Below are 23,820 nucleotides of genomic sequence, written 5' to 3'. Positions count from 1 at the left end.
AACTAGAGAGAAATCAGTCTGTCATTTCATGGAGACTGTTTAAACTGTGCCCTGGGTTTACCTTTGTGGATTATTTTCCTAATTTCCACAACATTTACAGTGGCAAGTTTAATAGTAATTCATCTCACACATACAAAGCTGTCTGGCCGATGGAAGTTGATTTAGACTCAACTTTATTTTCGTTCAGATAAATAACTTTAGAAATTGTCCAGATTAAACTTTTGACGTCATTGTATAAAACAAAATCCACCATACTGTGTTTGTTGTTTTGTATGAAATACATGTACATACAGATATTGATTCGCATGTCCTTAACACATACTGTACCTACCATTAATATTTTAGGATAAGCTTAATTAGACTTATCCTCGATGAACAGTTTCTAGTCCCTAGGAGATTGATAATGTCATTGTATCATCGTCAACACAGAGCTAAACCTGACAGCTAAAATAAAACATTCAGGTAAAAAAAATCTATTTTTGTTTCAGTACTCGACCACGAGGGATGTTCACGGTCACAGGTAGAGTGACAATCGATTTTTTACCTGGAATACCTGGATAAAGAACCTACATTGTGATATACCTGTACAAGTATAGAGGGCCTGGGGCGATTGTCACACTGTTTTATATATTACGCGTGAAACACGGAAAAGCGGAACTGATTTGACGAGTAAAACTTAAACATATCCGGAAATATTGATTTGTTCACAGGAACTTGACATATTTCAGTCTTCGATTTATATACGTAATAAAAATCATATGCTCGTACATGGACTTTGGTTGGGATTTTGCGCCAACTCATTGTATTCATAGTAGTATTTGACTGTCAATATTCGCTTATGTATTTTCAGTATACATGTACAGTATTTGATTAGTAATGCGGGCTTTCTCTCACAGGGGCTTGTCATGTTCCTACGACCCAGAATGAAATTTTATCCAGGGGTCCGTTCCCAGATCTCATATCGTCGATAATAAATGATCTGGGGATAAAGCCTGTCAAGCCCCTGTGATTTCTCCAGGTACTCCGTGATTCTTCAATATTTTGACCCCTGTCAAGCCCCTGTGATTTCTCCAGTTACTCCGTGATTCTTCAATATTTTGACCCCTGTCAAACCCCTGTGATTTTTTCAAGGTACTCCGGAATTCTTCAATATTTTAACCCCTGCCAAGCGTCTATTCCAGCCAACAGGAGTGGCTGAGTAATTTGTTTCACAGTTGTTAAATGATTAGTAACAATGGCATAATTTCGGGAGTGTTCAACATATAGGACAACCATGGACATGTAATATTAGCTGCGAAGGTCCAAACCAACAATATTTTAAATGTAGTATTGGATGACAAATTCAAGACCAGTTGTATTTGAAATGTACTTTTGACTTTCTGACGGAATTTCACTAACTAGTGGTACCATCCCCAGATTAGACTATATAAAATGGTGCCGTTATTTGTTTTGTTATATTGCTTTTTATTGGTAGGTTGCTGTTTTAACTTGATATTGTTCATGACAGAAATTAACTAATAAAACAGCAATAAATTATAAATGTTAACTGGAAGAGCTTTCATAGTGTGTGTTAATGGAGCGACGGAGTTAGCTGAACAGATAATTATTCATCACGTGGTATTTCAATCATTCTGTATTCTCTTATATGGTTCCACGCGCGTCACGACATTTCTAATAAATCTTTGATTTGAATGCTTACCTACCATTATCTATATTGATCACACAGTTCCTTTACAGAGATGGACTTCCATAAATAAACAGGTCTGAAAACCAAGTGATCCGTGTGTATGTTAATTTACATGATCGATAATTCAGCTGCTGTCTCCAGTGGGTAGTTAGAAGCACCCATACCCGCCATTGTGGTGACAAACGGGCGGTGTAAATATATGTAGCGAGTCATTCCAAGGACAGTCGTCAGGGACATTCTACCGTTAGGACGGTCGTCAGGTATAGACCAGTAAAGGTACCCAAGGTAAGTCTACCGTTAGGACAGTCGTCAGGGATAGACCAGTAAAGGTACCCAAGGTAAGTCTACCGTTAGGACAGTCGTCAGGGATAGACCAGTAAAGGTACACAAAGTAAGTCTACCGTTAGGACGGTCGTCAGGTATAGACCAGTAAAGGTACCCAAGGTAAGTCTACCGTTAGGACGGTCGTCAGGGATAGACCAGTAAAGGTACCCAAGGTAAGTCTACCGTTAGGACGGTCGTCAGGGATAGACCAGTAAAGGTACCCAAGGTAAGTCTACCGTTAGGACAGTCGTCAGGGATAGACCAGTAAAGGTACCCAAGGTAAGTCTACCGTTAGGACGGTCGTCAGTGATAGACCAGTAAAGGTACCCAAGGTAAGTCTACCGTTAGGACAGTCGTCAGGGATAGACCAGTAAAGGTACCCAAGGTAAGTCTACCGTTAGGACGGTTGTCAGGGATAGACCAGTAAAGGTACCCAAGGTAAGTCTACCGTTAGGACGGTCGTCAGGGATAGACCAGTAAAGGTACCCAAGGTAAGTCTACCGTTAGGACGGTCGTCAGGGATAGACCAGTAAAGGTACCCAAGGTAAGTCTACCGTTAGGACGGTCGTCAGGGATAGACCAGTAAAGGTACCCAAGGTAAGTCTACCGTTAGGACAGTCGTCAGGGATAGACCAGTAAAGGTACCCAAGGTAAGTCTACCGTTAGGACAGTCGTCAGGGATAGACCAGTAAAGGTACCCAAGGTAAGTCTACCGTTAGGACAGTCGTCAGAGATAGACCAGTAAAGGTACCCAAGGTAAGTCTACCGTTAGGACAGTCGTCAGGGATAGACCAGTAAAGGTAAGTCTACCGTTAGGACAGTCGTCAAGGATAGACCAGTAAAGGTACCCAAGGTAAGTCTACCGTTAGGACAGTCGTCAGGTATAGACCAGTAAAGGTACCCAAGGTAAGTCTACCGTTAGGACAGTCGTCAGGGATAGACCAGTAAAGGTACCCAAGGTAAGTCTACCGTTAGGACAGTCGTCAGGGATAGACCAGTAAAGGTACCCAAGGTAAGTCTACCGTTAGGACAGTCGTCAGGGATAGACCAGTAAAGGTACCCAAGGTAAGTCTACCGTTAGGACAGTCGTCAGGGATAGACCAGTAAAGATACCCAAGGTAAGTCTACCGTTAGGACAGTCGTCAGGGATAGACCAGTAAAGGTACCCAAGGTAAGTCTACCGTTAGGACGGTCGTCAGTGATAGACCAGTAAAGGTACCCAAGGTAAGTCTACCGTTAGGACAGTCGTCAGGGATAGACCAGTAAAGGTACCCAAGGTAAGTCTACCGTTAGGACGGTTGTCAGGGATAGACCAGTAAAGGTACCCAAGGTAAGTCTACCGTTAGGACGGTCGTCAGGGATAGACCAGTAAAGGTACCCAAGGTAAGTCTACCGTTAGGACGGTCGTCAGGGATAGACCAGTAAAGGTACCCAAGGTAAGTCTACCGTTAGGACAGTCGTCAGGGATAGACCAGTAAAGGTACCCAAGGTAAGTCTACCGTTAGGACAGTCGTCAGGGATAGACCAGTAAAGGTACCCAAGGTAAGTCTACCGTTAGGACAGTCGTCAGGGATAGACCAGTAAAGGTACCCAAGGTAAGTCTACCGTTAGGACAGTCGTCAGAGATAGACCAGTAAAGGTACCCAAGGTAAGTCTACCGTTAGGACAGTCGTCAGGGATAGACCAGTAAAGGTAAGTCTACCGTTAGGACAGTCGTCAAGGATAGACCAGTAAAGGTACCCAAGGTAAGTCTACCGTTAGGACAGTCGTCAGGTATAGACCAGTAAAGGTACCCAAGGTAAGTCTACCGTTAGGACAGTCGTCAGGGATAGACCAGTAAAGGTACCCAAGGTAAGTCTACCGTTAGGACAGTCGTCAGGGATAGACCAGTAAAGGTACCCAAGGTAAGTCTACCGTTAGGACAGTCGTCAGGGATAGACCAGTAAAGGTACCCAAGGTAAGTCTACCGTTAGGACGGTCGTCAGGGATAGACCAGTAAAGGTACCCAAGGTAAGTCTACCGTTAGGACGGTCGTCAGGGATAGACCAGTAAAGGTACCCAAGGTAAGTCTACCGTTAGGACAGTCGTCAGGGATAGACCAGTAAAGGTACCCAAGGTAAGTCTACCGTTAGGACAGTCGTCAGAGATAGACCAGTAAAGGTACCCAAGGTAAGTCTACCGTTAGGACAGTCGTCAGGGATAGACCAGTAAAGGTAAGTCTACCGTTAGGACAGTCGTCAAGGATAGACCAGTAAAGGTACCCAAGGTAAGTCTACCGTTAGGACAGTCGTCAGGTATAGACCAGTAAAGGTACCCAAGGTAAGTCTACCGTTAGGACAGTCGTCAGGGATAGACCAGTAAAGGTACCCAAGGTAAGTCTACCGTTAGGACGGTCGTCAGTGATAGACCAGTAAAGGTACCCAAGGTAAGTCTACCGTTAGGACAGTCGTCAGGGATAGACCAGTAAAGGTACCCAAGGTAAGTCTACCGTTAGGACGGTTGTCAGGGATAGACCAGTAAAGGTACCCAAGGTAAGTCTACCGTTAGGACGGTCGTCAGGGATAGACCAGTAAAGGTACCCAAGGTAAGTCTACCGTTAGGACGGTCGTCAGGGATAGACCAGTAAAGGTACCCAAGGTAAGTCTACCGTTAGGACAGTCGTCAGGGATAGACCAGTAAAGGTACCCAAGGTAAGTCTACCGTTAGGACAGTCGTCAGGGATAGACCAGTAAAGGTACCCAAGGTAAGTCTACCGTTAGGACAGTCGTCAGGGATAGACCAGTAAAGGTACCCAAGGTAAGTCTACCGTTAGGACAGTCGTCAGAGATAGACCAGTAAAGGTACCCAAGGTAAGTCTACCGTTAGGACAGTCGTCAGGGATAGACCAGTAAAGGTAAGTCTACCGTTAGGACAGTCGTCAAGGATAGACCAGTAAAGGTACCCAAGGTAAGTCTACCGTTAGGACAGTCGTCAGGTATAGACCAGTAAAGGTACCCAAGGTAAGTCTACCGTTAGGACAGTCGTCAGGGATAGACCAGTAAAGGTACCCAAGGTAAGTCTACCGTTAGGACAGTCGTCAGGGATAGACCAGTAAAGGTACCCAAGGTAAGTCTACCGTTAGGACAGTCGTCAGGGATAGACCAGTAAAGGTACCCAAGGTAAGTCTACCGTTAGGACAGTCGTCAGGGATAGACCAGTAAAGGTACCCAAGGTAAGTCTACCGTTAGGACAGTCGTCAGGGATAGACCAGTAAAGATACCCAAGGTAAGTCTACCGTTAGGACAGTCGTCAGGGATAGACCAGTAAAGGTACCCAAGGTAAGTCTACCGTTAGGACGGTCGTCAGTGATAGACCAGTAAAGGTACCCAAGGTAAGTCTACCGTTAGGACAGTCGTCAGGGATAGACCAGTAAAGGTACCCAAGGTAAGTCTACCGTTAGGACGGTTGTCAGGGATAGACCAGTAAAGGTACCCAAGGTAAGTCTACCGTTAGGACGGTCGTCAGGGATAGACCAGTAAAGGTACCCAAGGTAAGTCTACCGTTAGGACGGTCGTCAGGGATAGACCAGTAAAGGTACCAAAGGTAAGTCTACCGTTAGGACAGTCGTCAGGGATAGACCAGTAAAGGTACCCAAGGTAAGTCTACCGTTAGGACAGTCGTCAGGGATAGACCAGTAAAGGTACCCAAGGTAAGTCTACCGTTAGGACAGTCGTCAGGGATAGACCAGTAAAGGTACCCAAGGTAAGTCTACCGTTAGGACAGTCGTCAGAGATAGACCAGTAAAGGTACCCAAGGTAAGTCTACCGTTAGGACAGTCGTCAGGGATAGACCAGTAAAGGTAAGTCTACCGTTAGGACAGTCGTCAAGGATAGACCAGTAAAGGTACCCAAGGTAAGTCTACCGTTAGGACAGTCGTCAGGTATAGACCAGTAAAGGTACCCAAGGTAAGTCTACCGTTAGGACAGTCGTCAGGGATAGACCAGTAAAGGTACCCAAGGTAAGTCTACCGTTAGGACAGTCGTCAGAGATAGACCAGTAAAGGTACCCAAGGTAAGTCTACCGTTAGGACAGTCGTCAGGGATAGACCAGTAAAGGTACCCAAGGTAAGTCTACCGTTAGGACAGTCGTCAGGGATAGACCAGTAAAGGTACCCAAGGTAAGTCTACCGTTAGGACGGTCGTCAGGGATAGACCAGTAAAGGTACCCAAGGTAAGTCTACCGTTAGGACAGTCGTCAGGGATAGACCAGTAAAGGTACCCAAGGTAAGTCTACCGTTAGGACAGTCGTCAGGGATAGACCAGTAAAGGTACCCAAGGTAAGTCTACCGTTAGGACGGTCGTCAGGGATAGACCAGTAAAGGTACCCAAGGTAAGTCTACCGTTAGGACAGTCGTCAGAGATAGACCAGTAAAGGTACCCAAGGTAAGTCTACCGTTAGGACAGTCGTCAGGGATAGACCAGTAAAGGTAAGTCTACCGTTAGGACAGTCGTCAAGGATAGACCAGTAAAGGTACCCAAGGTAAGTCTACCGTTAGGACAGTCGTCAGGTATAGACCAGTAAAGGTACCCAAGGTAAGTCTACCGTTAGGACAGTCGTCAGGGATAGACCAGTAAAGGTACCCAAGGTAAGTCTACCGTTAGGACAGTCGTCAGGGATAGACCAGTAAAGGTACCCAAGGTAAGTCTACCGTTAGGACAGTCGTCAAGGATAGACCAGTAAAGGTACCCAAGGTAAGTCTACCGTTAGGACAGTCGTCAGGGATAGACCAGTAAAGGTACCCAAGGTAAGTCTACCGTTAGGACAGTCGTCAGGGATAGACCAGTAAAGGTACCCAAGGTAAGTCTACCGTTAGGACAGTCGTCAGGGATAGACCAGTAAAGATACCCAAGGTAAGTCTACCGTTAGGACGGTCGTCAGGGATAGACCAGTAAAGGTACCCAAGGTAAGTCTACCGTTAGGACAGTCGTCAGGGATAGACCAGTAAAGGTAAGTCTACCGTTAGGACAGTCGTCAGGGATACACCAGTAAAGGTACCCAAGGTAAGTCTACCGTTAGGACGGTCGTCAGGGATACACCAGTAAAGGTAATCAAGGTAAGTCTACCGTTAGGACGGTCGTCAGGGATAGACCAGTAAAGGTACTCAAGGTAAGTCTACCGTTAGGACGGTCGTCAGTGATAGACCAGTAAAGGTACCAAGGTAAGTCTACCGTTAGGACAGTCGTAAGGGATAGACCAGTAAAGGTACCCAAGGTAAGTCTACCGTTAGGACAGTCGTCAGGGATAGACCAGTAAAGGTACCCAAGGTAAGTCTACCGTTAGGACAGTCGTCAGGGATAGACCAGTAAAGGTACCAAAGGTAAGTCTACCGTTAGGACGGTCGTCAGGGATAGACCAGTAAAGGTACCCAAGGTAAGTCTACCGTTAGGACAGTCGTCAGGGATAGACCAGTAAAGGTAAGTCTACCGTTAGGACAGTCGTCAGGGATACACCAGTAAAGGTACCCAAGGTAAGTCTACCGTTAGGACGGTCGTCAGGGATACACCAGTAAAGGTAATCAAGGTAAGTCTACCGTTAGGACGGTCGTCAGGGATAGACCAGTAAAGGTACTCAAGGTAAGTCTACCGTTAGGACGGTCGTCAGTGATAGACCAGTAAAGGTACCAAGGTAAGTCTACCGTTAGGACAGTCGTAAGGGATAGACCAGTAAAGGTACCCAAGGTAAGTCTACCGTTAGGACAGTCGTCAGGGATAGACCAGTAAAGGTACCCAAGGTAAGTCTACCGTTAGGACAGTCGTCAGGGATAGACCAGTAAAGGTACCAAAGGTAAGTCTACCGTTAGGACGGTCGTCAGGGATAGACCAGTAAAGGTACCCAAGGTAAGTCTACCGTTAGGACAGTCGTCAGGGATAGACCAGTAAAGGTACCCAAGGTAAGTCTACCGTTAGGACAGTCGTCAGTGATAGACCAGTAAAGGTACTCAAGGTAAGTCTACCGTTAGGACAGTCGTCAGGGATAGACCAGTAAAGGTACCCAAGGTAAGTCTGACGTTAGGACAGTCGTCAGGGATAGACCAGTAAAGGTACTCAAGGTAAGTCTACCGTTAGGACGGTCGTCAGGGATAGACCAGTAAAGGTACCCAAGGTAAGTCTACCGTTAGGACGGTCGTCAGGGATAGACCAGTAAAGGTACCCAAGGTAAGTCTACCGTTAGGACAGTCGTCAGGGATAGACCAGTAAAGGTACCCAAGGTAAGTCTACCGTTAGGACAGTCGTCAGGGATAGACCAGTAAAGGTACCCAAGGTAAGTCTACCGTTAGGACAGTCGTCAGTGATAGACCAGTAAAGGTACCCAAGGTAAGTCTACCGTTAGGACAGTCGTCAGGGATAGACCAGTAAAGGTACTCAAGGTAAGTCTACCGTTAGGACAGTGCCAAATTCGACCTTATAAGTATAAATATCTACCCAGATACATCACATATCAGTCGGATGGGGTTCCATACGTTTACATAAATGTGTCATGGCCGTTAGAGCCGTGTAGAAGTTGTGAAATAGTGGGAATGAGGATTTATTTATGAACAAATGAACCATTTTCTGAAATGCTTATTTACCAGTTCTGATCATTATCGAACTCTAGACTTAACAGCATGGTGTCGGGGAAAGTCTAGCAGTATATACAAGTGAATATCATTTATAGTCATTGCCATATCTTGTAAAACTGATCAAACGTTTCTATTTGTTCAACTACGCAGCACTTTGATTACTTAGTAAAATAATCAATCATACCACGAATGGTTCTACGTGTATTTCATTGCAGCGCCAACCTTAACAGAACTGAGATACTGAAGCTGAGATGGATAGTAGGGCCTGGTTATCCAGCATTTTGTTGTGTGTTACTATCCATACATACCAATGTCTGGACTACGTCTCCTACAACTACGAGACGGATAAAGGCCTGTCCGAGCCATTCTTTCTCAACCTCACCATTCCAGACATGTTTTCCTGTTTTTCGCTCTGTCAGCAAATCAACAAGTGAGTTGACAGTTTAAATATTTTATAAGAATAATTATGTAACCATACGGGATCAAACAGGGGCTACCGGTCACCATCTATAGTCATTAGGTCACCATCCACAGTCGCTAGGTCACCATCAACAGTCACTAGGTCACCATCAACAGTCACTAGGTCACCTTCCACAGTCGCTAGGTCACCATCAACAGTCACTAGGTCACCATCAACAGTCACTAGGTCACCATCAACAGTCACTAGGTCACCATCTATAGTCACTAGGTCACCATCTATAGTCACTAGGTCACCATCTATAGTCACTAGGTCACCATCTATAGTCACTAGGTCACCATCTATAGTCACTAGGTCACCATCTACAGTCACTAGGTCACCATCCACAGTCACTAGGTCACCATCTACAGTCACTAGGTCACCATCTACAGTCACTAGGTCACCACCCACAGTCACTAGGTCACCATCTACAGTCACTAGGTCACCATCCACAGTCACTAGGTCACCATCTATAGTCATTAGGTCACCATCAACAGTCACTAGGTCACCATCCACAGTCACTAGGTCACCATCCACAGTCACTAGGTCACCATCTACAGTCATTAGGTCACCACCCACAGTCATTAGGTCACCATCCACAGTCACTAGGTCACCATCTATAGTCACTAGGTCACCATCCACAGTCACTAGGTCACCATCTACAGTCATTAGGTCACCACCCACAGTCATTAGGTCACCATCCACAGTCACTAGGTCACCATCTATAGTCACTAGGTCACCATCCACAGTCACTAGGTCACCATCTACAGTCACTACGTTACCCTCTATAGTCACTAGGTCACCATCTACAGTCACTAGGTCACCATCCACAGTCACTAGGTCACCATCCACAGTCACTAGGTCACCATCACAGTCACTAGGTTACCATCCACTGTCACTAGGTCACCATCCACAGTCACTAGGTCACAATCTACAGTCACTAGGTCACCATCAACAGTCACTAGGTCACCATCAACAGTCACTAGGTCACAATTCGCAGTCACTAGGTCACCATCACAGTCACTAGGTCACAATTCACAGTCACTAGGTCACCATCCACAGTCATTAGGTCACCATCCATAGTTACTAGGTCACAATCTACAGTCACTACGTAGGTCACCATCCACAGTTACTAGGTCACCATCCACAGTCACTAGGTCACCATCCACAGTCACTAGGTCACCATCCACAGTCACAATCCACAGTCACTAGGTCACTATAAAGACTCGCCATACAGTCAGGGTAAACGAGTCATCGTGTATGACACAGTATCACATGAATCTATATGTATATTACATCAAATTAATTGCAACAACCAAACACTACTGGAGAGAGAATCATGTTGTTATCAAGAAAGGGAATGTTCAAGAGGAAAAAATCAAAATGCTCGAGCTCATTATACAGTTCCGTAGTAAGTCAGTCTTGTTGGTAATACACAAAGTAAAGGTTCATGTGATCAGGTGATACAGAAAGGCTTTGTTATGCGATTGGTTTTAAGGTCGGTTGGTGATTTAAGATCGATTTCCTCGGTCAGTCCAAATCTAAACCTACATATCGTATCAGTTATTTAATGTGGGGATTCTAGGATATTGGAAAGTAATTGATTTCTATTCTCATAAGCTCTTCTATAGCGTCATGTTTCTTCTAGAACAAAACAAATGGGTGTTACCATTGGTATGCCAACAAACAGCCGAACAATCTGGCGACAGAAAAATAAATAAATAAAAGAACCCCCCCCCCCCCCCCCCCCCCCGCCCCCCCAAAAAAATTAAAGGCACAAAAAAAACCCACTATCACCCAAAAATGTATTCTAACTATGTTCTCGCCATCACTTCACATGTCGTGTAAACTTTCTTGGATTAAAACAGCAAAATGAATGCGTCCTTCCTTATTGTATGGGCCTTCTGATACCATAATAGAACAATCATGGATGGAAAAATGGCCGAGGTTGATCAAACGATGTTTGGACTTCTGGAAATCTATATTCCATCGACTTTGCTTTTGAATATTTGATTCGATTGTACATTGTTATAAAAATGGTAGCCATTTGATTTATTGGTTTAGTTGACCTGCCAGTGTAGAAACTTTCAAAATAAACACGATAGTTCGGAATTAGAGCTGGCTTAATTCAGAACATGTTTTGGTTACGATGCTCTGTCGCCGACTTCAGTGAAATCTGAATTTTTTAATCAATATGAAGGCAAAAACACCTCACTCATAAACTGTCGGCTTTTCATGACGTCTCTAAACCTGCGTCTAGTGGTAGGGAGGGATTTAAGTTTTTGCTCACCATACAGAGAGGAAAGACTACGTACACAATTAAGTTGATACACCAAGGACATCTACATATCTATATGATAAATAAAGTGTACTACATGTATATAATTTATATTGTCACATATTAGCATGCGAGGTATATAACGTGGGCTCGATATTGATAAACACACAAACGTATGTACAGGTGTGCTGTACCTGAAATAGGCTAGTCGTGGTTTGTTCGCTTTTGATTGGCTGGTAGATGTGGGTAGTGATCTTTTGATTGGCTGGTAGATGTGGGCAGTGATCTTTTGATTGGCTGGTAGATGTGGGCAGTGATCTTTTGATTGGCTGGTAGATGTGGGTAGTGATTTTCAAAGGCAATACATATACCATTTGTACTCACATCTTTCTGACACATTTAACTTATAATCTTAAACTTATAATCTTTATTTCATTAAAATTCATGGTTATGGTATAAGATATAACTTTATTTCGTTTATTTATTACGTTGTCACACCATGCTATCGGACATGGCAGACAACTCGTGGATGGTGGTCATTTTTGTCGTTCCATATAGCCGTACATACTACTAGTAGTTCTATAACGTTTAAATCTCTAAATAGGTCGATTATTTTATTTGGTGCCGTCGACTACGACTTATCTGAGGTTTACTCTATCCCATTCAAATAAAGAGGACAAAACTCGGGAGTTGTGTTTACTAAATAAGTAAGATTAGATCTAAACTAACAACTAAAAAAGCATGTAGTTTGTTTAGACTGCACATTTTTAGTGCTTTGAGCCAATGACGTAATTTAATTTGGGTTTAAGCGTGTATAAAGATCGATGTAGGACGAACATACCTTATAAAGAATCTGTTTCCCCAGGTGTGACTCGGTCAGTTTTGACACAAATAACAAGGTTTGTGAGATGAACGCCAACAACTCAACCAGTGGATCTCTGTCGGCCAGGACCGGGTACCTCTTCTCTGACGTCACAGCCTCCTCGGTAAGTAGTGTGGATCTTATCTTGATAAAAATATCATTCTAATTATCATGTGTTGATAAAAATGTGTGTTGTTTTCAGATATTTCCACGTCAACCGTATAGATAAATATCTTAATAGAATATCTTCATAGTTTACGGGAATCTTGTTATTGTGTAAGGCTGACTGGCTGACTGGCTGACCGGATGTTTTATCGTGATTTTCTGTCTCAACTTGCCGTCCTTAATGACCATAGCTGTTTATACGACGTTAAACAATACGAAACCAAACCTTATCATTGTCCTTAAATGACCATAGCTGTTTATAGAACGCTAAACAATATTATACCTAACAAAACCTCTTTATGCATTTGTTAGACACTGGTCGGAGGCTGTGCCACAAGTTCTTGTGCGGATGAAGATATCTGTATCCTTGACAACGACGGAAATATGAGTGGATGTTCAACTGTCAAAGAGTAGACGGGTCATCTGTTGTTACTAGCATATTACATTTTTCGTATCATATATTCTATGAAACGAGTCTTAGGTTTTATTTTCGCGAACCTTAATTACAATTTAATAGTCACAACTTACATTTGGAAATGTTTGAAAGTAAAAATGTGGTGGACTTAATCAAACGGGACTGCATATTTTTTTGTGCCACTCACAATTTATGACATCACGTCATTATCCCTATTATGACGTCAAATTGAATTTTTGATTGACACAGCCAATAAAAAGCACGCCAGAGTTGTATTACAATGCTGACATACGCCCAACTATTACACTAGCGAATTTACATTCATTTGTGTTGGCTTTCATAACGTTCTTTTTTCTTTTTACAAATGGCTACGCAGGTGCCATTCAAAATTTTGCACACAGCAGTGACTTAAGTATGTGATGGGATAATAGCATATATTTTAGCATATTCAAGCACTTGTTTCAATTAAGATTAAATTATAACCACATGCCATACATCATTATATCTCAATTTCCTTGGACACAGTTACCAAATTTCTTTGTATTTTTGGAACTGTTATTCGGATCCATTTGCTCGTCACGATCTATTGATTATGTTGTAGTAAACGTGAAACATGTCCTTTAATACAACATAACCAATATATCTACATACAAAACAAACAACACAATAGGATCTATCTATATCATATAATATATTCTCTGTTTGCAGCATCATCAACATTCCGGGGGCACCTGTTGTAGTCTGAATTTTTCTTTCCCAAGGCTAATTGTTGTGCTAGTTTAGTATTGTTAAATGTGTTACATTGTTTGAGTATTATCTAGAACTAAATATTTTTACTCACTGTAAAAATAATGAATTTGTACATCATTCATGTGATTTTTGAATATGATGATATGTTGATGTTTAGTTTAACGACAGAACAAATTTTAATTCAACGATATATCAACTTTTAGTTTAAGGATATAGCAATTTTATTAGATCTGTATCTATTGGGGATATATTTATATGAATGTCAACGGTTTATTGTTTACTATCATTCACTGATAACATAATAATCTAGTAAGTATTTCAAATTAAGTACCCTAGTTAAAGGGTTACTTTCATAAGAAAAGTTGACAAGAATACTTACTTCAAGGAGTTACCAACCCGATCATAATTTATTTACGGTGATGGGACAATATAAAACTCACGGTTTCTGTCAAATTCCTCCTCTTCTTCTTCTTCTTCTTATCATCATTTGTGTTTTGCTTTTGTTTTTCGGTTATATAAACTTTATTTACAAAACGGAATCCATACCGAAACTGTTGCAGGTTAGATTGAGCTCCTGTAGACATTTAGACCGTTGATGCAATACTATGGTAACGACAGTAATTATCTTTTTATAATATCAGGATTTTACTGTATAATCTTTTAGAAAATACGCCTACAAATAGTCTGGTGTTTCCCAGAGGAATGCGAAATTTTATAGTAGATTCATCTATATATGTACATGTTTTAAATAAAATATGAATGAACAAACTCATTTCTACTTTCATTTCGACCTGTGTTCGGCGTGGTCGTTATGAGACTCTATGTCAAATGATGTTTGACTGTTCAATGAATGTCGTTATACTGACGAAAGAAGGACGTGTAGTACTGGTTATATCGGTATTATCAATGATGTTATTGAACGGATATTTTTAGCATCGGAAGCTTCTACAGTTTTTATCCAGACTATTATAAACTTAACTGTTGTCGACACCAAGAAGTATGAACATAAATGTCGGTTAAGAGCTGGTCCCATGGCCCAAGTTGTTTAAAACATGATTAGCTTAATCACTTAATAAGCGAACAATTTGTTTCTCATTTCTTGCAAACCTTGAGTACATCTTATATAAGGTAACAGTAAGAGAGTAGAGATATGTAGAATTTCGATAAATTTTGTCAATTTAATGTAACCAGAAACTATTTTCATCGTGATTGGGAAATAGCTGTTAAACTGTGATTACCCTAACCATCTTTTGAACAACTGGACACTGTTTGTATTGAGCCTCATGTTTTTATGGGAGTTATGCCCCTTCCCTTTGTCTAGACTCATGTTTTTATGGGAGTTATGCCCCTTCCCAATGTCTAGACTCATGTTTTTATGGGAGTTATGCCCCTTCCCAATGTCTAGACTCATGTTTTTATGGGAGTTATGCCCCTTCCCTTTGTCTAGACTCATGTTTTTATGGGAGTTATGCCCCTTCCCAATGTCTAGACCCATGTTTTTATGGGAGTTATGCCCCTTCCCAATGTCTAGACTCATGTTTTTATGGGAGTTATGCCCCTTCCCTTTGTCTAGAATCATGTTTTTATGGGAGTTATGCCCCTTCCCTATGTCTATACTCATGTTTTTATGGGAGTTATGCCCCTTCCCAATGTCTAGACTCATGTTTTTATGGGAGTTATGCCCCTTCCCAATGTCTAGACTCATGTTTTTATGGGAGTTATGCCCCTTGTCTATGTCTATACTCATGTTTTTATGGGAGTTATGCCCCTTCCCAATGTCTAGACTCATGTTTTTATGGGAGTTATGCCCCTTCCCTATGTCTATACTCATGTTTTTATGGGAGTTATGCCCCTTCCCAATGTCTATACTCATGTTTTTATGGGAGTTATGCCCCTTCCCTATGTCTAGACTCATGTTTTTATGGGAGTTATGCCCCTTCCCAATGTCTATACTCATGTTTTTATGGGAGTTATGCCCTTCCCAATGTCTAGACTCATGTTTTTATGGGAGTTATGCCCCTTCCCTATGTCTAGACTCATGTTTTTATGGGAGTTATGCCCCTTCCCAATGTCTAGACTCATGTTTTTATGGGAGTTATGCCCCTTCCCAATGTCTAGACTCATGTTTTTATGGGAGTTATGCCCCTTCCCTATGTCTAGACTCATGTTTTTATGGGAGTTATGCCCCTTCCCAATGTCTAGACTCATGTTTTTATGGGAGTTATGCCCCTTCCCTATGTCTATACTCATGTTTTTATGGGAGTTATGCCCCTTCCCAATGTCTAGACTCATGTTTTTATGGGAGTTATGCCCCTTCCCTATGTCTATACTCATGTTTTTATGGGAGTTATGCCCCTTCCCAATGTCTATACTCATGTTTTTATGGGAGTTATGCCCCTTCCCTATGTCTAGACTCATGTTTTTATGGGAGTTATGCCCCTTCCCAATGTCTAGACTCATGTTTTTAAGGGAGTTATGCCCCTTCCCTATGTCTATACTCATGTTTGCTAGCCCCCTTTCACTCGTAATTAACTGTTTGGGGCAGAAAGGGGACAACATTGAGTACATTAGACAAAGGGGTGTACTAGTCAGTCATCCTCGCCACACTTCTATTTGGGTTTTATATAGAGTAATACATTTCCACAAAACAACATGCCATGAATTGCCAGTATTAATAAAAGGAATAATGAAATATGCTGACGTCATGTTTCACCAAGACATAACTCCCATAAAAACATATATCTGGTCTTAATGGATCTACACATAATGTAGTGGATACTACTTCAAGAAATCGACAATACGACGAATGAATGAATGAACAAGAAATAAATGCGTCGACATACAAGAAAATGAAAACTAGTGTTGAAATTTTAATATTTGCTTTGAATATTTCAATATTTACCATTCAAGTAAATTGAGGAAGACTTTTAAACCGAATACTTAAATAACAACATTAATACAGAACGTTTTAATTAACCATAAGAAACTTGCAAGCCTAACACTTAAGATGTTTGCTCAAATATAAAGAAAAATGAAATGATTTCTTGGTTACAACCGTTCAGGGTGTTATTAAAAGTGATTATCAAAACCTGCCGTCTTTCTCCAATATTCGTTTTAAAGCATTCTTTCTTAAGAATCTTCATCGTTATACGAATTCGTAGGTTTCGATTGTCATGAATCACAATGGTATTTTAAGATGACCATTATATGGAATGTGGCATGCCTACTGTTGATATTGACGTTGTATATCGGGAATAATGAATCAAATGTTCAGTCTGCACATGAAAGGTATAAAAATCAAATACGTGACGCATATTGCACAACTTCTGAATCGTCTTATACCCTGAATTCACGGAAACCGCTAGATTATCTGCAGTGTCTCAACTTGCAGGTTCCTTCTTTGCCGCTTCGGGAAGATCTCCTGTTCTCTTCGCGACAGCGGCTAATACATCACGTACCTGTAGCAAATACACAGGTATAGTGATTGTGTCAAATTCATATAATTAATTTTCTATTGTTCGTACGCAGAATGCGGCTTTCTAATATGTTGAAATTTGTTTTCATACCTCTATGAAAGAAAAATAAAAAAAATCGAAAATTGCCAGAAAAATGTGACGTGACAATACAGCGATAAACTTTGCGTATTGATTTGTGAAAAGAATCCCTTATTAGATCATTCAAATTGCACATAGAACATGTTTTGATTTTAAAAATCAATTTCAAAAAATTATTTTTAGCATTGATGTCAATTATGTTTTAGTTAAAACATATGACATAAATGGTTAAATAAAAGAGACTTTGGGGAAAAAAAGCTAAATCATATCAAAAGATTTCCCCGAAATAAATTGTTCATTGATTAATAAATATACATACCCAACGGAAGAAGGAGGTTGAAGCTAAACAGACTTTGGTGATTTGCTCCTCTGTGATACCCTCGACATACCCACGCGCCTTCACAGCCACCTCAGGGGAAATAGAGTCAGTATCTAGTGTTGTCACTCTTTGTAAAAATGTCGAATGAGCCAGTACTCTTTTGATATTCCTGAAATCCTAAAGTTAAATTCATTTGTCAGTATGAAAGACACAACAGGAAAAAAAATCCAGTTTTCCCTATCAAGTTGATGAAGGATGGTCGGGTGGCACAGTGGTAACCCATTGGCCTTTCACCTAGGCGGTGGATGATTTAACAATGACGGAAAATGCGTTTTTTTACGATAAATTTCATTTCTAGAATAATATTAGAGTTAAAATTAAAAAAAATAAAATAAAATAATATAATAAATAGTCTATCTGTATGAATCGTCATATCAATATTCAGTTATCCGTTTTGTAGGTTGCGATGTTATTGAAACTTATATGAGGCAGATGTTGGAAAAGTTTAGCATTGAAAACACTTCATCGCCATCGGTTTGGGATTTTATACTGAAGAGAAACGCGACGGCATTGTTATGTATTTTCATTTTTTTCAAAAAGCAGGAAAACGATGATTACTCAAGCTACGTAATAACAGGATTACACATAGGAAATATCACCTTTGTATATAAATTGAGAATTATAAGATAGAGCCAAACTTAAATTAAACTGAATCAAACAACTGATTCGTCCTTGTCATGACGATAGGGACCTAAAATGTGGATAACTGAGGAATCAGAGGAAACTAAATTAGTCCAAAGAAAAAAGAAATGTCAAAATCTTGATGGAGAGTTTCCAGAAACGCGTTACATTACAGGACGTTCAATATTGGATATCAAAGGCGCTACAGGAAAACAATATATCTTAGACGTTTCTTGAAAGTGTCCGCAACGTTCAAGACATTCCGCATTGTCCCTACTTCACAGGATCAGTATTCAGACTTACCCCTGGGTTCACCTCTCCAAGCAGTGTCATTGTAGCTGAAAGGACTTGTACGACGGAACGTGGAGGGGAGCAAAGAGCCTTTACTTCAGCAACGTCCCCTTTCTTGATCCCATACATGTTCAATATAATTTAAATCTGACTTGTTTATACACCTTCCATACACCATACTGACCGCCCGTGTACACGGTCACTTTATATACAGGGTACGGGTAAGTCCAAAGTTATAATACATATAACGTATAAAACCATTGTGTTGGTGTTACCTGGACTTTAAGCCAGTCTATACTTGGGGTTTACCTGTGCCAAAAACGTCACCAGTTTGATTAATACGAGATACATATATACAACTATAGAACAATATTAACTCATATAGACTCTTACTACGTCAGAGGATATCCATCAGGGGACCTCCCCATGTCTGAAATTACCTACAGTCATACCATGGGGAATTCCAGTGAGGCCAGGCCCATTTCACTCAGCACTATAATATGACGGTATTGATTGACCGAGTTTGACCAGTGATAGGTGTATTGACTACTCATGGTTTTAACTAAACACCCGGTTATTGTCGTACACCCAACATCAGGTATATCAAATTATCTTTTCTTTGTAAACTCTGGTGTCATCTTAAAGTGTTTTTTTTAACTGTTTAAAATATTATTTCCAAGGAAAAAAAAAGAGTTATCTAAACCGAAGAGTGAATTACGAAGACATTTATTTGTTATTATGTTAAGTCACATGACGCTTATTAGCTGAAAAGGTATTGAAATGATCAATTCAATTCATTTATTGACTTTAGGTCTATGACCCATCAGTACATAAATTAATATACATGTATTTATATATGTATATATATATATATGAATACAACATGTATTATAATAAAATTACAAAACGTAATTGACTTATTATAATTAAATACAGAAACTGATTAACCGACATATGTACTATATTATGAGGAATATTAATCAACCATATTGTCTACTGGCAACATCAGCAAAAAATACATTGTATTCCACTTAATCTTACAAGGGCTGCGCCCAATCACAGAATTGATACTAATTATAATACACTGATACAGAATAAGGATTATAGGAGAACTTTTATAACAGTCAGTCAGAGAGACATGGAAAAATGTATCAGATAATACCATTTGGTAAACACGACAGACGGACACCGGGAGGTTCAACAATTATAAGTACACTATTATGCAATAACGTGTTACATCAAAACTCAACACCTACACAAACCGAGTATATTTACACAATTCTGCAACTAAAAGCTTCTTTGATAAATCTTCCTAGCAAATTCAATTCTTTATGACTATTTGTGTTCAGTAATTCTATTACTTTGAAGACTGAAGGTTTTTTCCAAAAATATTTCTTTATATATTTTCCTCTAAGAGTTGAATATTTTTGACATACGAGTAAAAAATGAAATTCATCCTCAACTTTTAAAGAATTACAGTTAATGCAATACCTATGACACCTGGGAATATTCCTATACCTTCCTGATTCTATAGCTAGATTGTGTGCTGAAAGTCTCAATTTTGTTATCATGATCAAACATATCAAAACGAATATTAAAGGTATTCTTTGGTCACGGCAAGGAGATGTGAAATGTTTTGAGCAACTTGTTAAAACATTACCTTAACTGCGCATATTTTAGCGATAATCGTAATTGACATTGCGATGAATACTAATTACGCTAATTGCACACTTTATGTTGTTTTTTAGGTAATTATTCTGGATGCACAAATCTCCAACTGATATTATCTGTTTAATTTCTGCCATGAGCTAAATTTTGAATGTCTAAAAAAAGAGTGTTTGCAGGCATGGCTTCCCTATAATAACGCTTCATTTTTTTTACATTGCAGTGTATTGCTTCTTTAAGAAGTGTAAACATAGAGCCTGTGAATTGTTAGGAACATGTTACTTGTATTGATAGGACAGTACAAACAACAAACAAGTGCGTAGCATCTTAAACATTATTTAAGTAAAAAAAGATCTACCCCGTTGATCACTCGTCATTCGGCCCTTTCTTTAGTAACGTGAAGGATCTCAGTTAATAAAAAACTTCTAAGACTTCCTGTACACGTATCCATGTTTAAAACACGCACAAATGATGCCTACCAGGTCGTTACTAAACAAGGATTTCATGGATTTTAGAAATATAAAAAGGACACATGATGACCTGAGATTTATGTAGAAAAGGCCCCCGGTGTTGACGCTCTCCAATATGCCACAGTAAACCATTTGGTTAGAGGCATGCACACATGCATTTAATGTTCGTGATAAATTGTCAAAATATCCAACATTGGTTAAACCATATGTTAAATATCAGCGTAGACCATTTATTTTAACATTTATCTCGGCCCTCTTTTACCTTCCCTTTTTGATTTTCCAGACCTCTGCGATCAATATTGCATTTAATGTTTAATGTTTTTTTTATCAAATGTAAAAGGATCTAAATCCACATTATCCAGGTTTTCCTATGACGAAATACTCATTTTTTTTGTATAAACATTTATCAAAACAATAGTTAATGTCAAGGATGCGAACCAACTCGTTTTTGGAAGTGGACTGAATGAATGTTGATTTTGAGGAACTCTACAAAACTATACTCAGTCTTAATATCTGCTCTTTAAAATTGTCTCATTCGTTCAGACATGATGAGAGCTTTCCTTCATTCTTGACATACGTCTAGGGCCCAGAGGAAATTAATGGACATCTTTATTGAGTTTGGTGTCAAGATCTTTCAAAGGAGCATTCACATACAAGATATCCAGCAGGGACAACATACAATATAGCTATATGATTGACACGATGATTTCAATTTCCTAATATCTAATTTAGATTATTTCTTGAAATGCCCATATTTCATTCTCTGGAGTGACATACTGTACACTATATATTGCATAATGCGAATCGTAATGTTTTATAACTTCTCAGCTCTGGGATTCCGGCTTTGCTGTCGCACTCAAAAATCATGTTCTCTTTTCGTCACCTCATGTAACAGATAAACAATGATGTACCCATGAACAAAGTAAGAAGATAATTGAAATAGAAAATAATTGAAATAGAAGACAATGGAAATAGAAGACAATGCAAAAACGAGAAGTTTGAGTAACTACATGGCCATGTGACTAAAATCAAACAAGAAACCTCCTTATATAGAGATAATGAACTCCACGGACAATCAAATTTTTGTTTTAAATGTAGCAATAAAAATGGAAAGAAAAGTGTTGTGAGTATAGAGTTTTAAACATCATAAGGACCTTCCAAGCGAGTGGAATAAACTCCACAATTACTTATACGATAGAAAAACTCAAATGTATTTCAAACAAAAAGTGGTTGTTTTCCAATGTGGGACGGATCTTGAATATTTTTATTTGATTCGGATGTTAACATTAAAGGATACTCAACGTAGCTCTCTATGTAGAAGGTTCAAACAGCTGTATTAGGTTCCTAACATCACTGACGAGTCATAAAAATTGAAGGACGAAATAATTGTATGGTGTCCCAAACATCGCTGACGAGTCCAGCAAGCAGAATGCCAAAAAAGCTGCATGGTGTTCAGAACGTCACTGACGAGTCATAAAACTTGAAGGACGAAATAACTGCATGATGTTCCTAGCTTCATTGACGAGTCCAACATGTAGAATGACCAAATGGCTATATGATGTCCCTAGCATTACTGACGAGTCCTGCATGTAGAAGGACCAAAAAGCTGTACAGTGTCCCTACCATCACAGAGGTGTCTTACATGTAAAAGGAAGAAGCAACTGTACGGTCCGCTTTATTGTAACTAACTCTCAATATGTATACAAAATTGTTAATGTCTCGTATGTCGTATTGCTACAACTCGTCATGTTGATATTTGTAGATTATCCTCCATGGTAAAATTTCCCTAGGTTTATTACAGACATAACATGAATGGTTAAGATATAATGCTATAACAGATATATAAGAGTTGATATACATTTATTTATTCCAAACCCAGCATTTACAGCCTGTTTCTTGCTATCAAAATACACATCGTTGAAGAGTTGAAATCCAAAAGAAAAAAAAAATGAAAATCTAATTCAGCATGTATATACGACGTAAGATATATATGAACAATGCACTATGTATCTGCCAAGTATTTAGTAATAGAATGAACCACGCTGCTATTTCGTTATTTTAGAGCTCGTCATCGTATGATGAAACAAATGTTTAAGTACAGAAGTGAAGGAATGCAGGTGTACTTTCCAGAAGTATTTGATAGGTATGCTATCAAAAGAAAAACGTTTCTTAAAAAAGTTTCAACGTCCAACATAATGGTAGATATACCAAATGTAAGTCAACAATGCTGTTTGAATGTAAGAGAGATGTGTTTGCTGTCCCGTATCAAAATACAATGTATTTGATCTGACGTAATACCTACTCCTGTCCTTGTTAGCTTACTTGGGTTTGATTTTCACATTACGGATACTTTCTCTTATATATATATTCACCTCCAAAAGAAATAAAAATGAGAAAACAATAAAATTAAACCTAAAATCATAGTTGCCTTCTTAAATAGAGCCGATGACAAACTTGACTATTCATATTCTCTACTCACATACATAATAAGTAGTACTCCGTAGACCTACCTCTATGTACTTGAAAGAACGTGCACGACGAGTGGTGGGGATTACTAGGACTGTTTATTTAAGAAACGTGACATTTATTGTTTTCATACATGTTTAATGTCGACCAGGTTGGGTTGTATAGATGGTACACGTTACAGTAATTATATTTGGAAGTCCAAAATATTATTCCATGAAATATACAAGACCTCTACGTTAGCAGGTGTGTATATTTTGAAACCACGAAGTTAATGGGATCTATGCTTCATTTTTACCGCTACCAAAACGCCATCAGATCGATATAAAGTATTGATCCTGCTGCGTCACACTGGCCAGCCATGAAATCTTACAACGAACTTTTCTCGTCGAAGTATGTCTTAAAATCACATCTACCAAACCACAGGAATATCAGTCAAATAGCGTCTGGCCAGTCTCACTTAGTACGTTTACCTGTTACTATTAATTTTGCGAGTTGGACAAATGGGATGCACGTGTTCCAAAGAAATACCTTTTGCATGTTTAAGATTTTAAATCAGCTTTCTGAACCTATTCGTGTACGCCAAACACACACGTACCTAACATTATCTCCCCTTTTTTCGTAATCTTAGTATCTTAAGGTTTAGAAATCAGTGTCTATAAAATTGGCGCAAATACATTAACCAGAATGTGGAGTATTTCATTAGCATCGGCGGATGTCGTCGGATATGTCAACTGAATAAGCTTTTTTTTTTTAAATTTTAAATGTTTTACTTTTGTCGTAGTATCCGAATGAACCTCAAAATCAATAAATCTTTTGATCAATTAATGATTCACTGGAT

At 39.7% G+C, this 23,820-nt stretch overlaps 4 protein-coding genes across 8 annotated transcripts; 1 reads left to right on the top strand and 3 right to left on the bottom strand.

Annotated features, from left to right (window-relative positions):
* Window positions 1-1,818: 1,818 nt before the first annotated feature.
* LOC117345206 lies at window positions 1,819-14,324 on the top strand. 5 transcript variants are annotated; one of them, XM_033908220.1, is made up of 4 exons: window positions 1,819-1,972; window positions 8,825-9,039; window positions 12,210-12,330; window positions 12,684-14,324. In XM_033908220.1, exons 2-4 carry the CDS (start codon window positions 8,861-8,863, stop codon window positions 12,783-12,785), a joined length of 402 nt encoding a protein of 133 aa, XP_033764111.1. In that variant the 5' UTR covers window positions 1,819-1,972; window positions 8,825-8,860; the 3' UTR covers window positions 12,786-14,324. The 5 variants fall into 5 exon arrangements, with proteins under 5 accessions (XP_033764111.1, XP_033764114.1, XP_033764112.1 ...); XM_033908223.1 differs by lacking the exon at window positions 1,819-1,972 and adding an exon at window positions 6,098-6,114; XM_033908221.1 differs by lacking the exon at window positions 1,819-1,972 and adding an exon at window positions 8,247-8,311.
* Window positions 14,325-14,770: 446 nt separating this feature from the next.
* LOC117314569 (GATA zinc finger domain-containing protein 14-like) lies at window positions 14,771-15,493 on the bottom strand. The gene has a single exon (XM_033868635.1). It carries the CDS (start codon window positions 15,491-15,493, stop codon window positions 14,771-14,773), a length of 723 nt encoding a protein of 240 aa, XP_033724526.1.
* Window positions 15,490-16,038, bottom strand: LOC117314568 (serine/threonine-protein phosphatase 1 regulatory subunit 10-like). Its single transcript, XM_033868634.1, has one exon. The coding sequence runs from the start codon at window positions 16,036-16,038 to the stop codon at window positions 15,490-15,492; it is 549 nt and encodes a 182-aa protein (XP_033724525.1).
* A 355-nt stretch (window positions 16,039-16,393) lies between these two features.
* LOC117345207 lies at window positions 16,394-18,625 on the bottom strand. Its single transcript, XM_033908225.1, has 3 exons — window positions 18,394-18,625; window positions 17,410-17,586; window positions 16,394-16,994 (listed from the first exon to the last, which is right to left on the bottom strand). The coding sequence occupies exons 1-3, from the start codon at window positions 18,508-18,510 to the stop codon at window positions 16,917-16,919; spliced, it is 372 nt and encodes a 123-aa protein (XP_033764116.1). The 5' UTR covers window positions 18,511-18,625; the 3' UTR covers window positions 16,394-16,916.
* Window positions 18,626-23,820: the final 5,195 nt, after the last annotated feature.

Source organism: Pecten maximus, chromosome 16, assembly GCF_902652985.1.
Source record: "Pecten maximus chromosome 16, xPecMax1.1, whole genome shotgun sequence".
NCBI classification, from domain to species: domain Eukaryota; kingdom Metazoa; phylum Mollusca; class Bivalvia; order Pectinida; family Pectinidae; genus Pecten; species Pecten maximus.
This window is presented reverse-complemented; position numbering and strand designations above follow the sequence as displayed.

What these genes read in the sequence shown, in the direction of transcription:
- LOC117345206 (XM_033908220.1), top strand. Translation starts at nt 8,861, where the DNA reads ATGGATAGTAGGGCCTGGTTATCCAGCATTTTGTTGTGTGTTACTATC. An exon ending in CTCTGTCAGCAAATCAACAA is followed by an intron (nt 9,040 to 12,209) that starts GTGAGTTGACAG and finishes CTGTTTCCCCAG; the next exon opens with GTGTGACTCGGTCAGTTTTG. An exon ending in CTGACGTCACAGCCTCCTCG is followed by an intron (nt 12,331 to 12,683) that starts GTAAGTAGTGTG and finishes TGCATTTGTTAG; the next exon opens with ACACTGGTCGGAGGCTGTGC.
- LOC117314569 (XM_033868635.1), bottom strand. Translation starts at nt 15,493, where the DNA reads ATGAGTATAGACATTGGGAAGGGGCATAACTCCCATAAAAACATGAGT.
- LOC117314568 (XM_033868634.1), bottom strand. Translation starts at nt 16,038, where the DNA reads ATGAGTATAGACATAGGGAAGGGGCATAACTCCCTTAAAAACATGAGT.
- LOC117345207 (XM_033908225.1), bottom strand. Translation starts at nt 18,510, where the DNA reads ATGTATGGGATCAAGAAAGGGGACGTTGCTGAAGTAAAGGCTCTTTGC. An exon ending in TTGGAGAGGTGAACCCAGGG is followed by an intron (nt 17,587 to 18,393) that starts GTAAGTCTGAAT and finishes ATTTAACTTTAG; the next exon opens with GATTTCAGGAATATCAAAAG. An exon ending in CAACCTCCTTCTTCCGTTGG is followed by an intron (nt 16,995 to 17,409) that starts GTATGTATATTT and finishes TATTTGCTACAG; the next exon opens with GTACGTGATGTATTAGCCGC.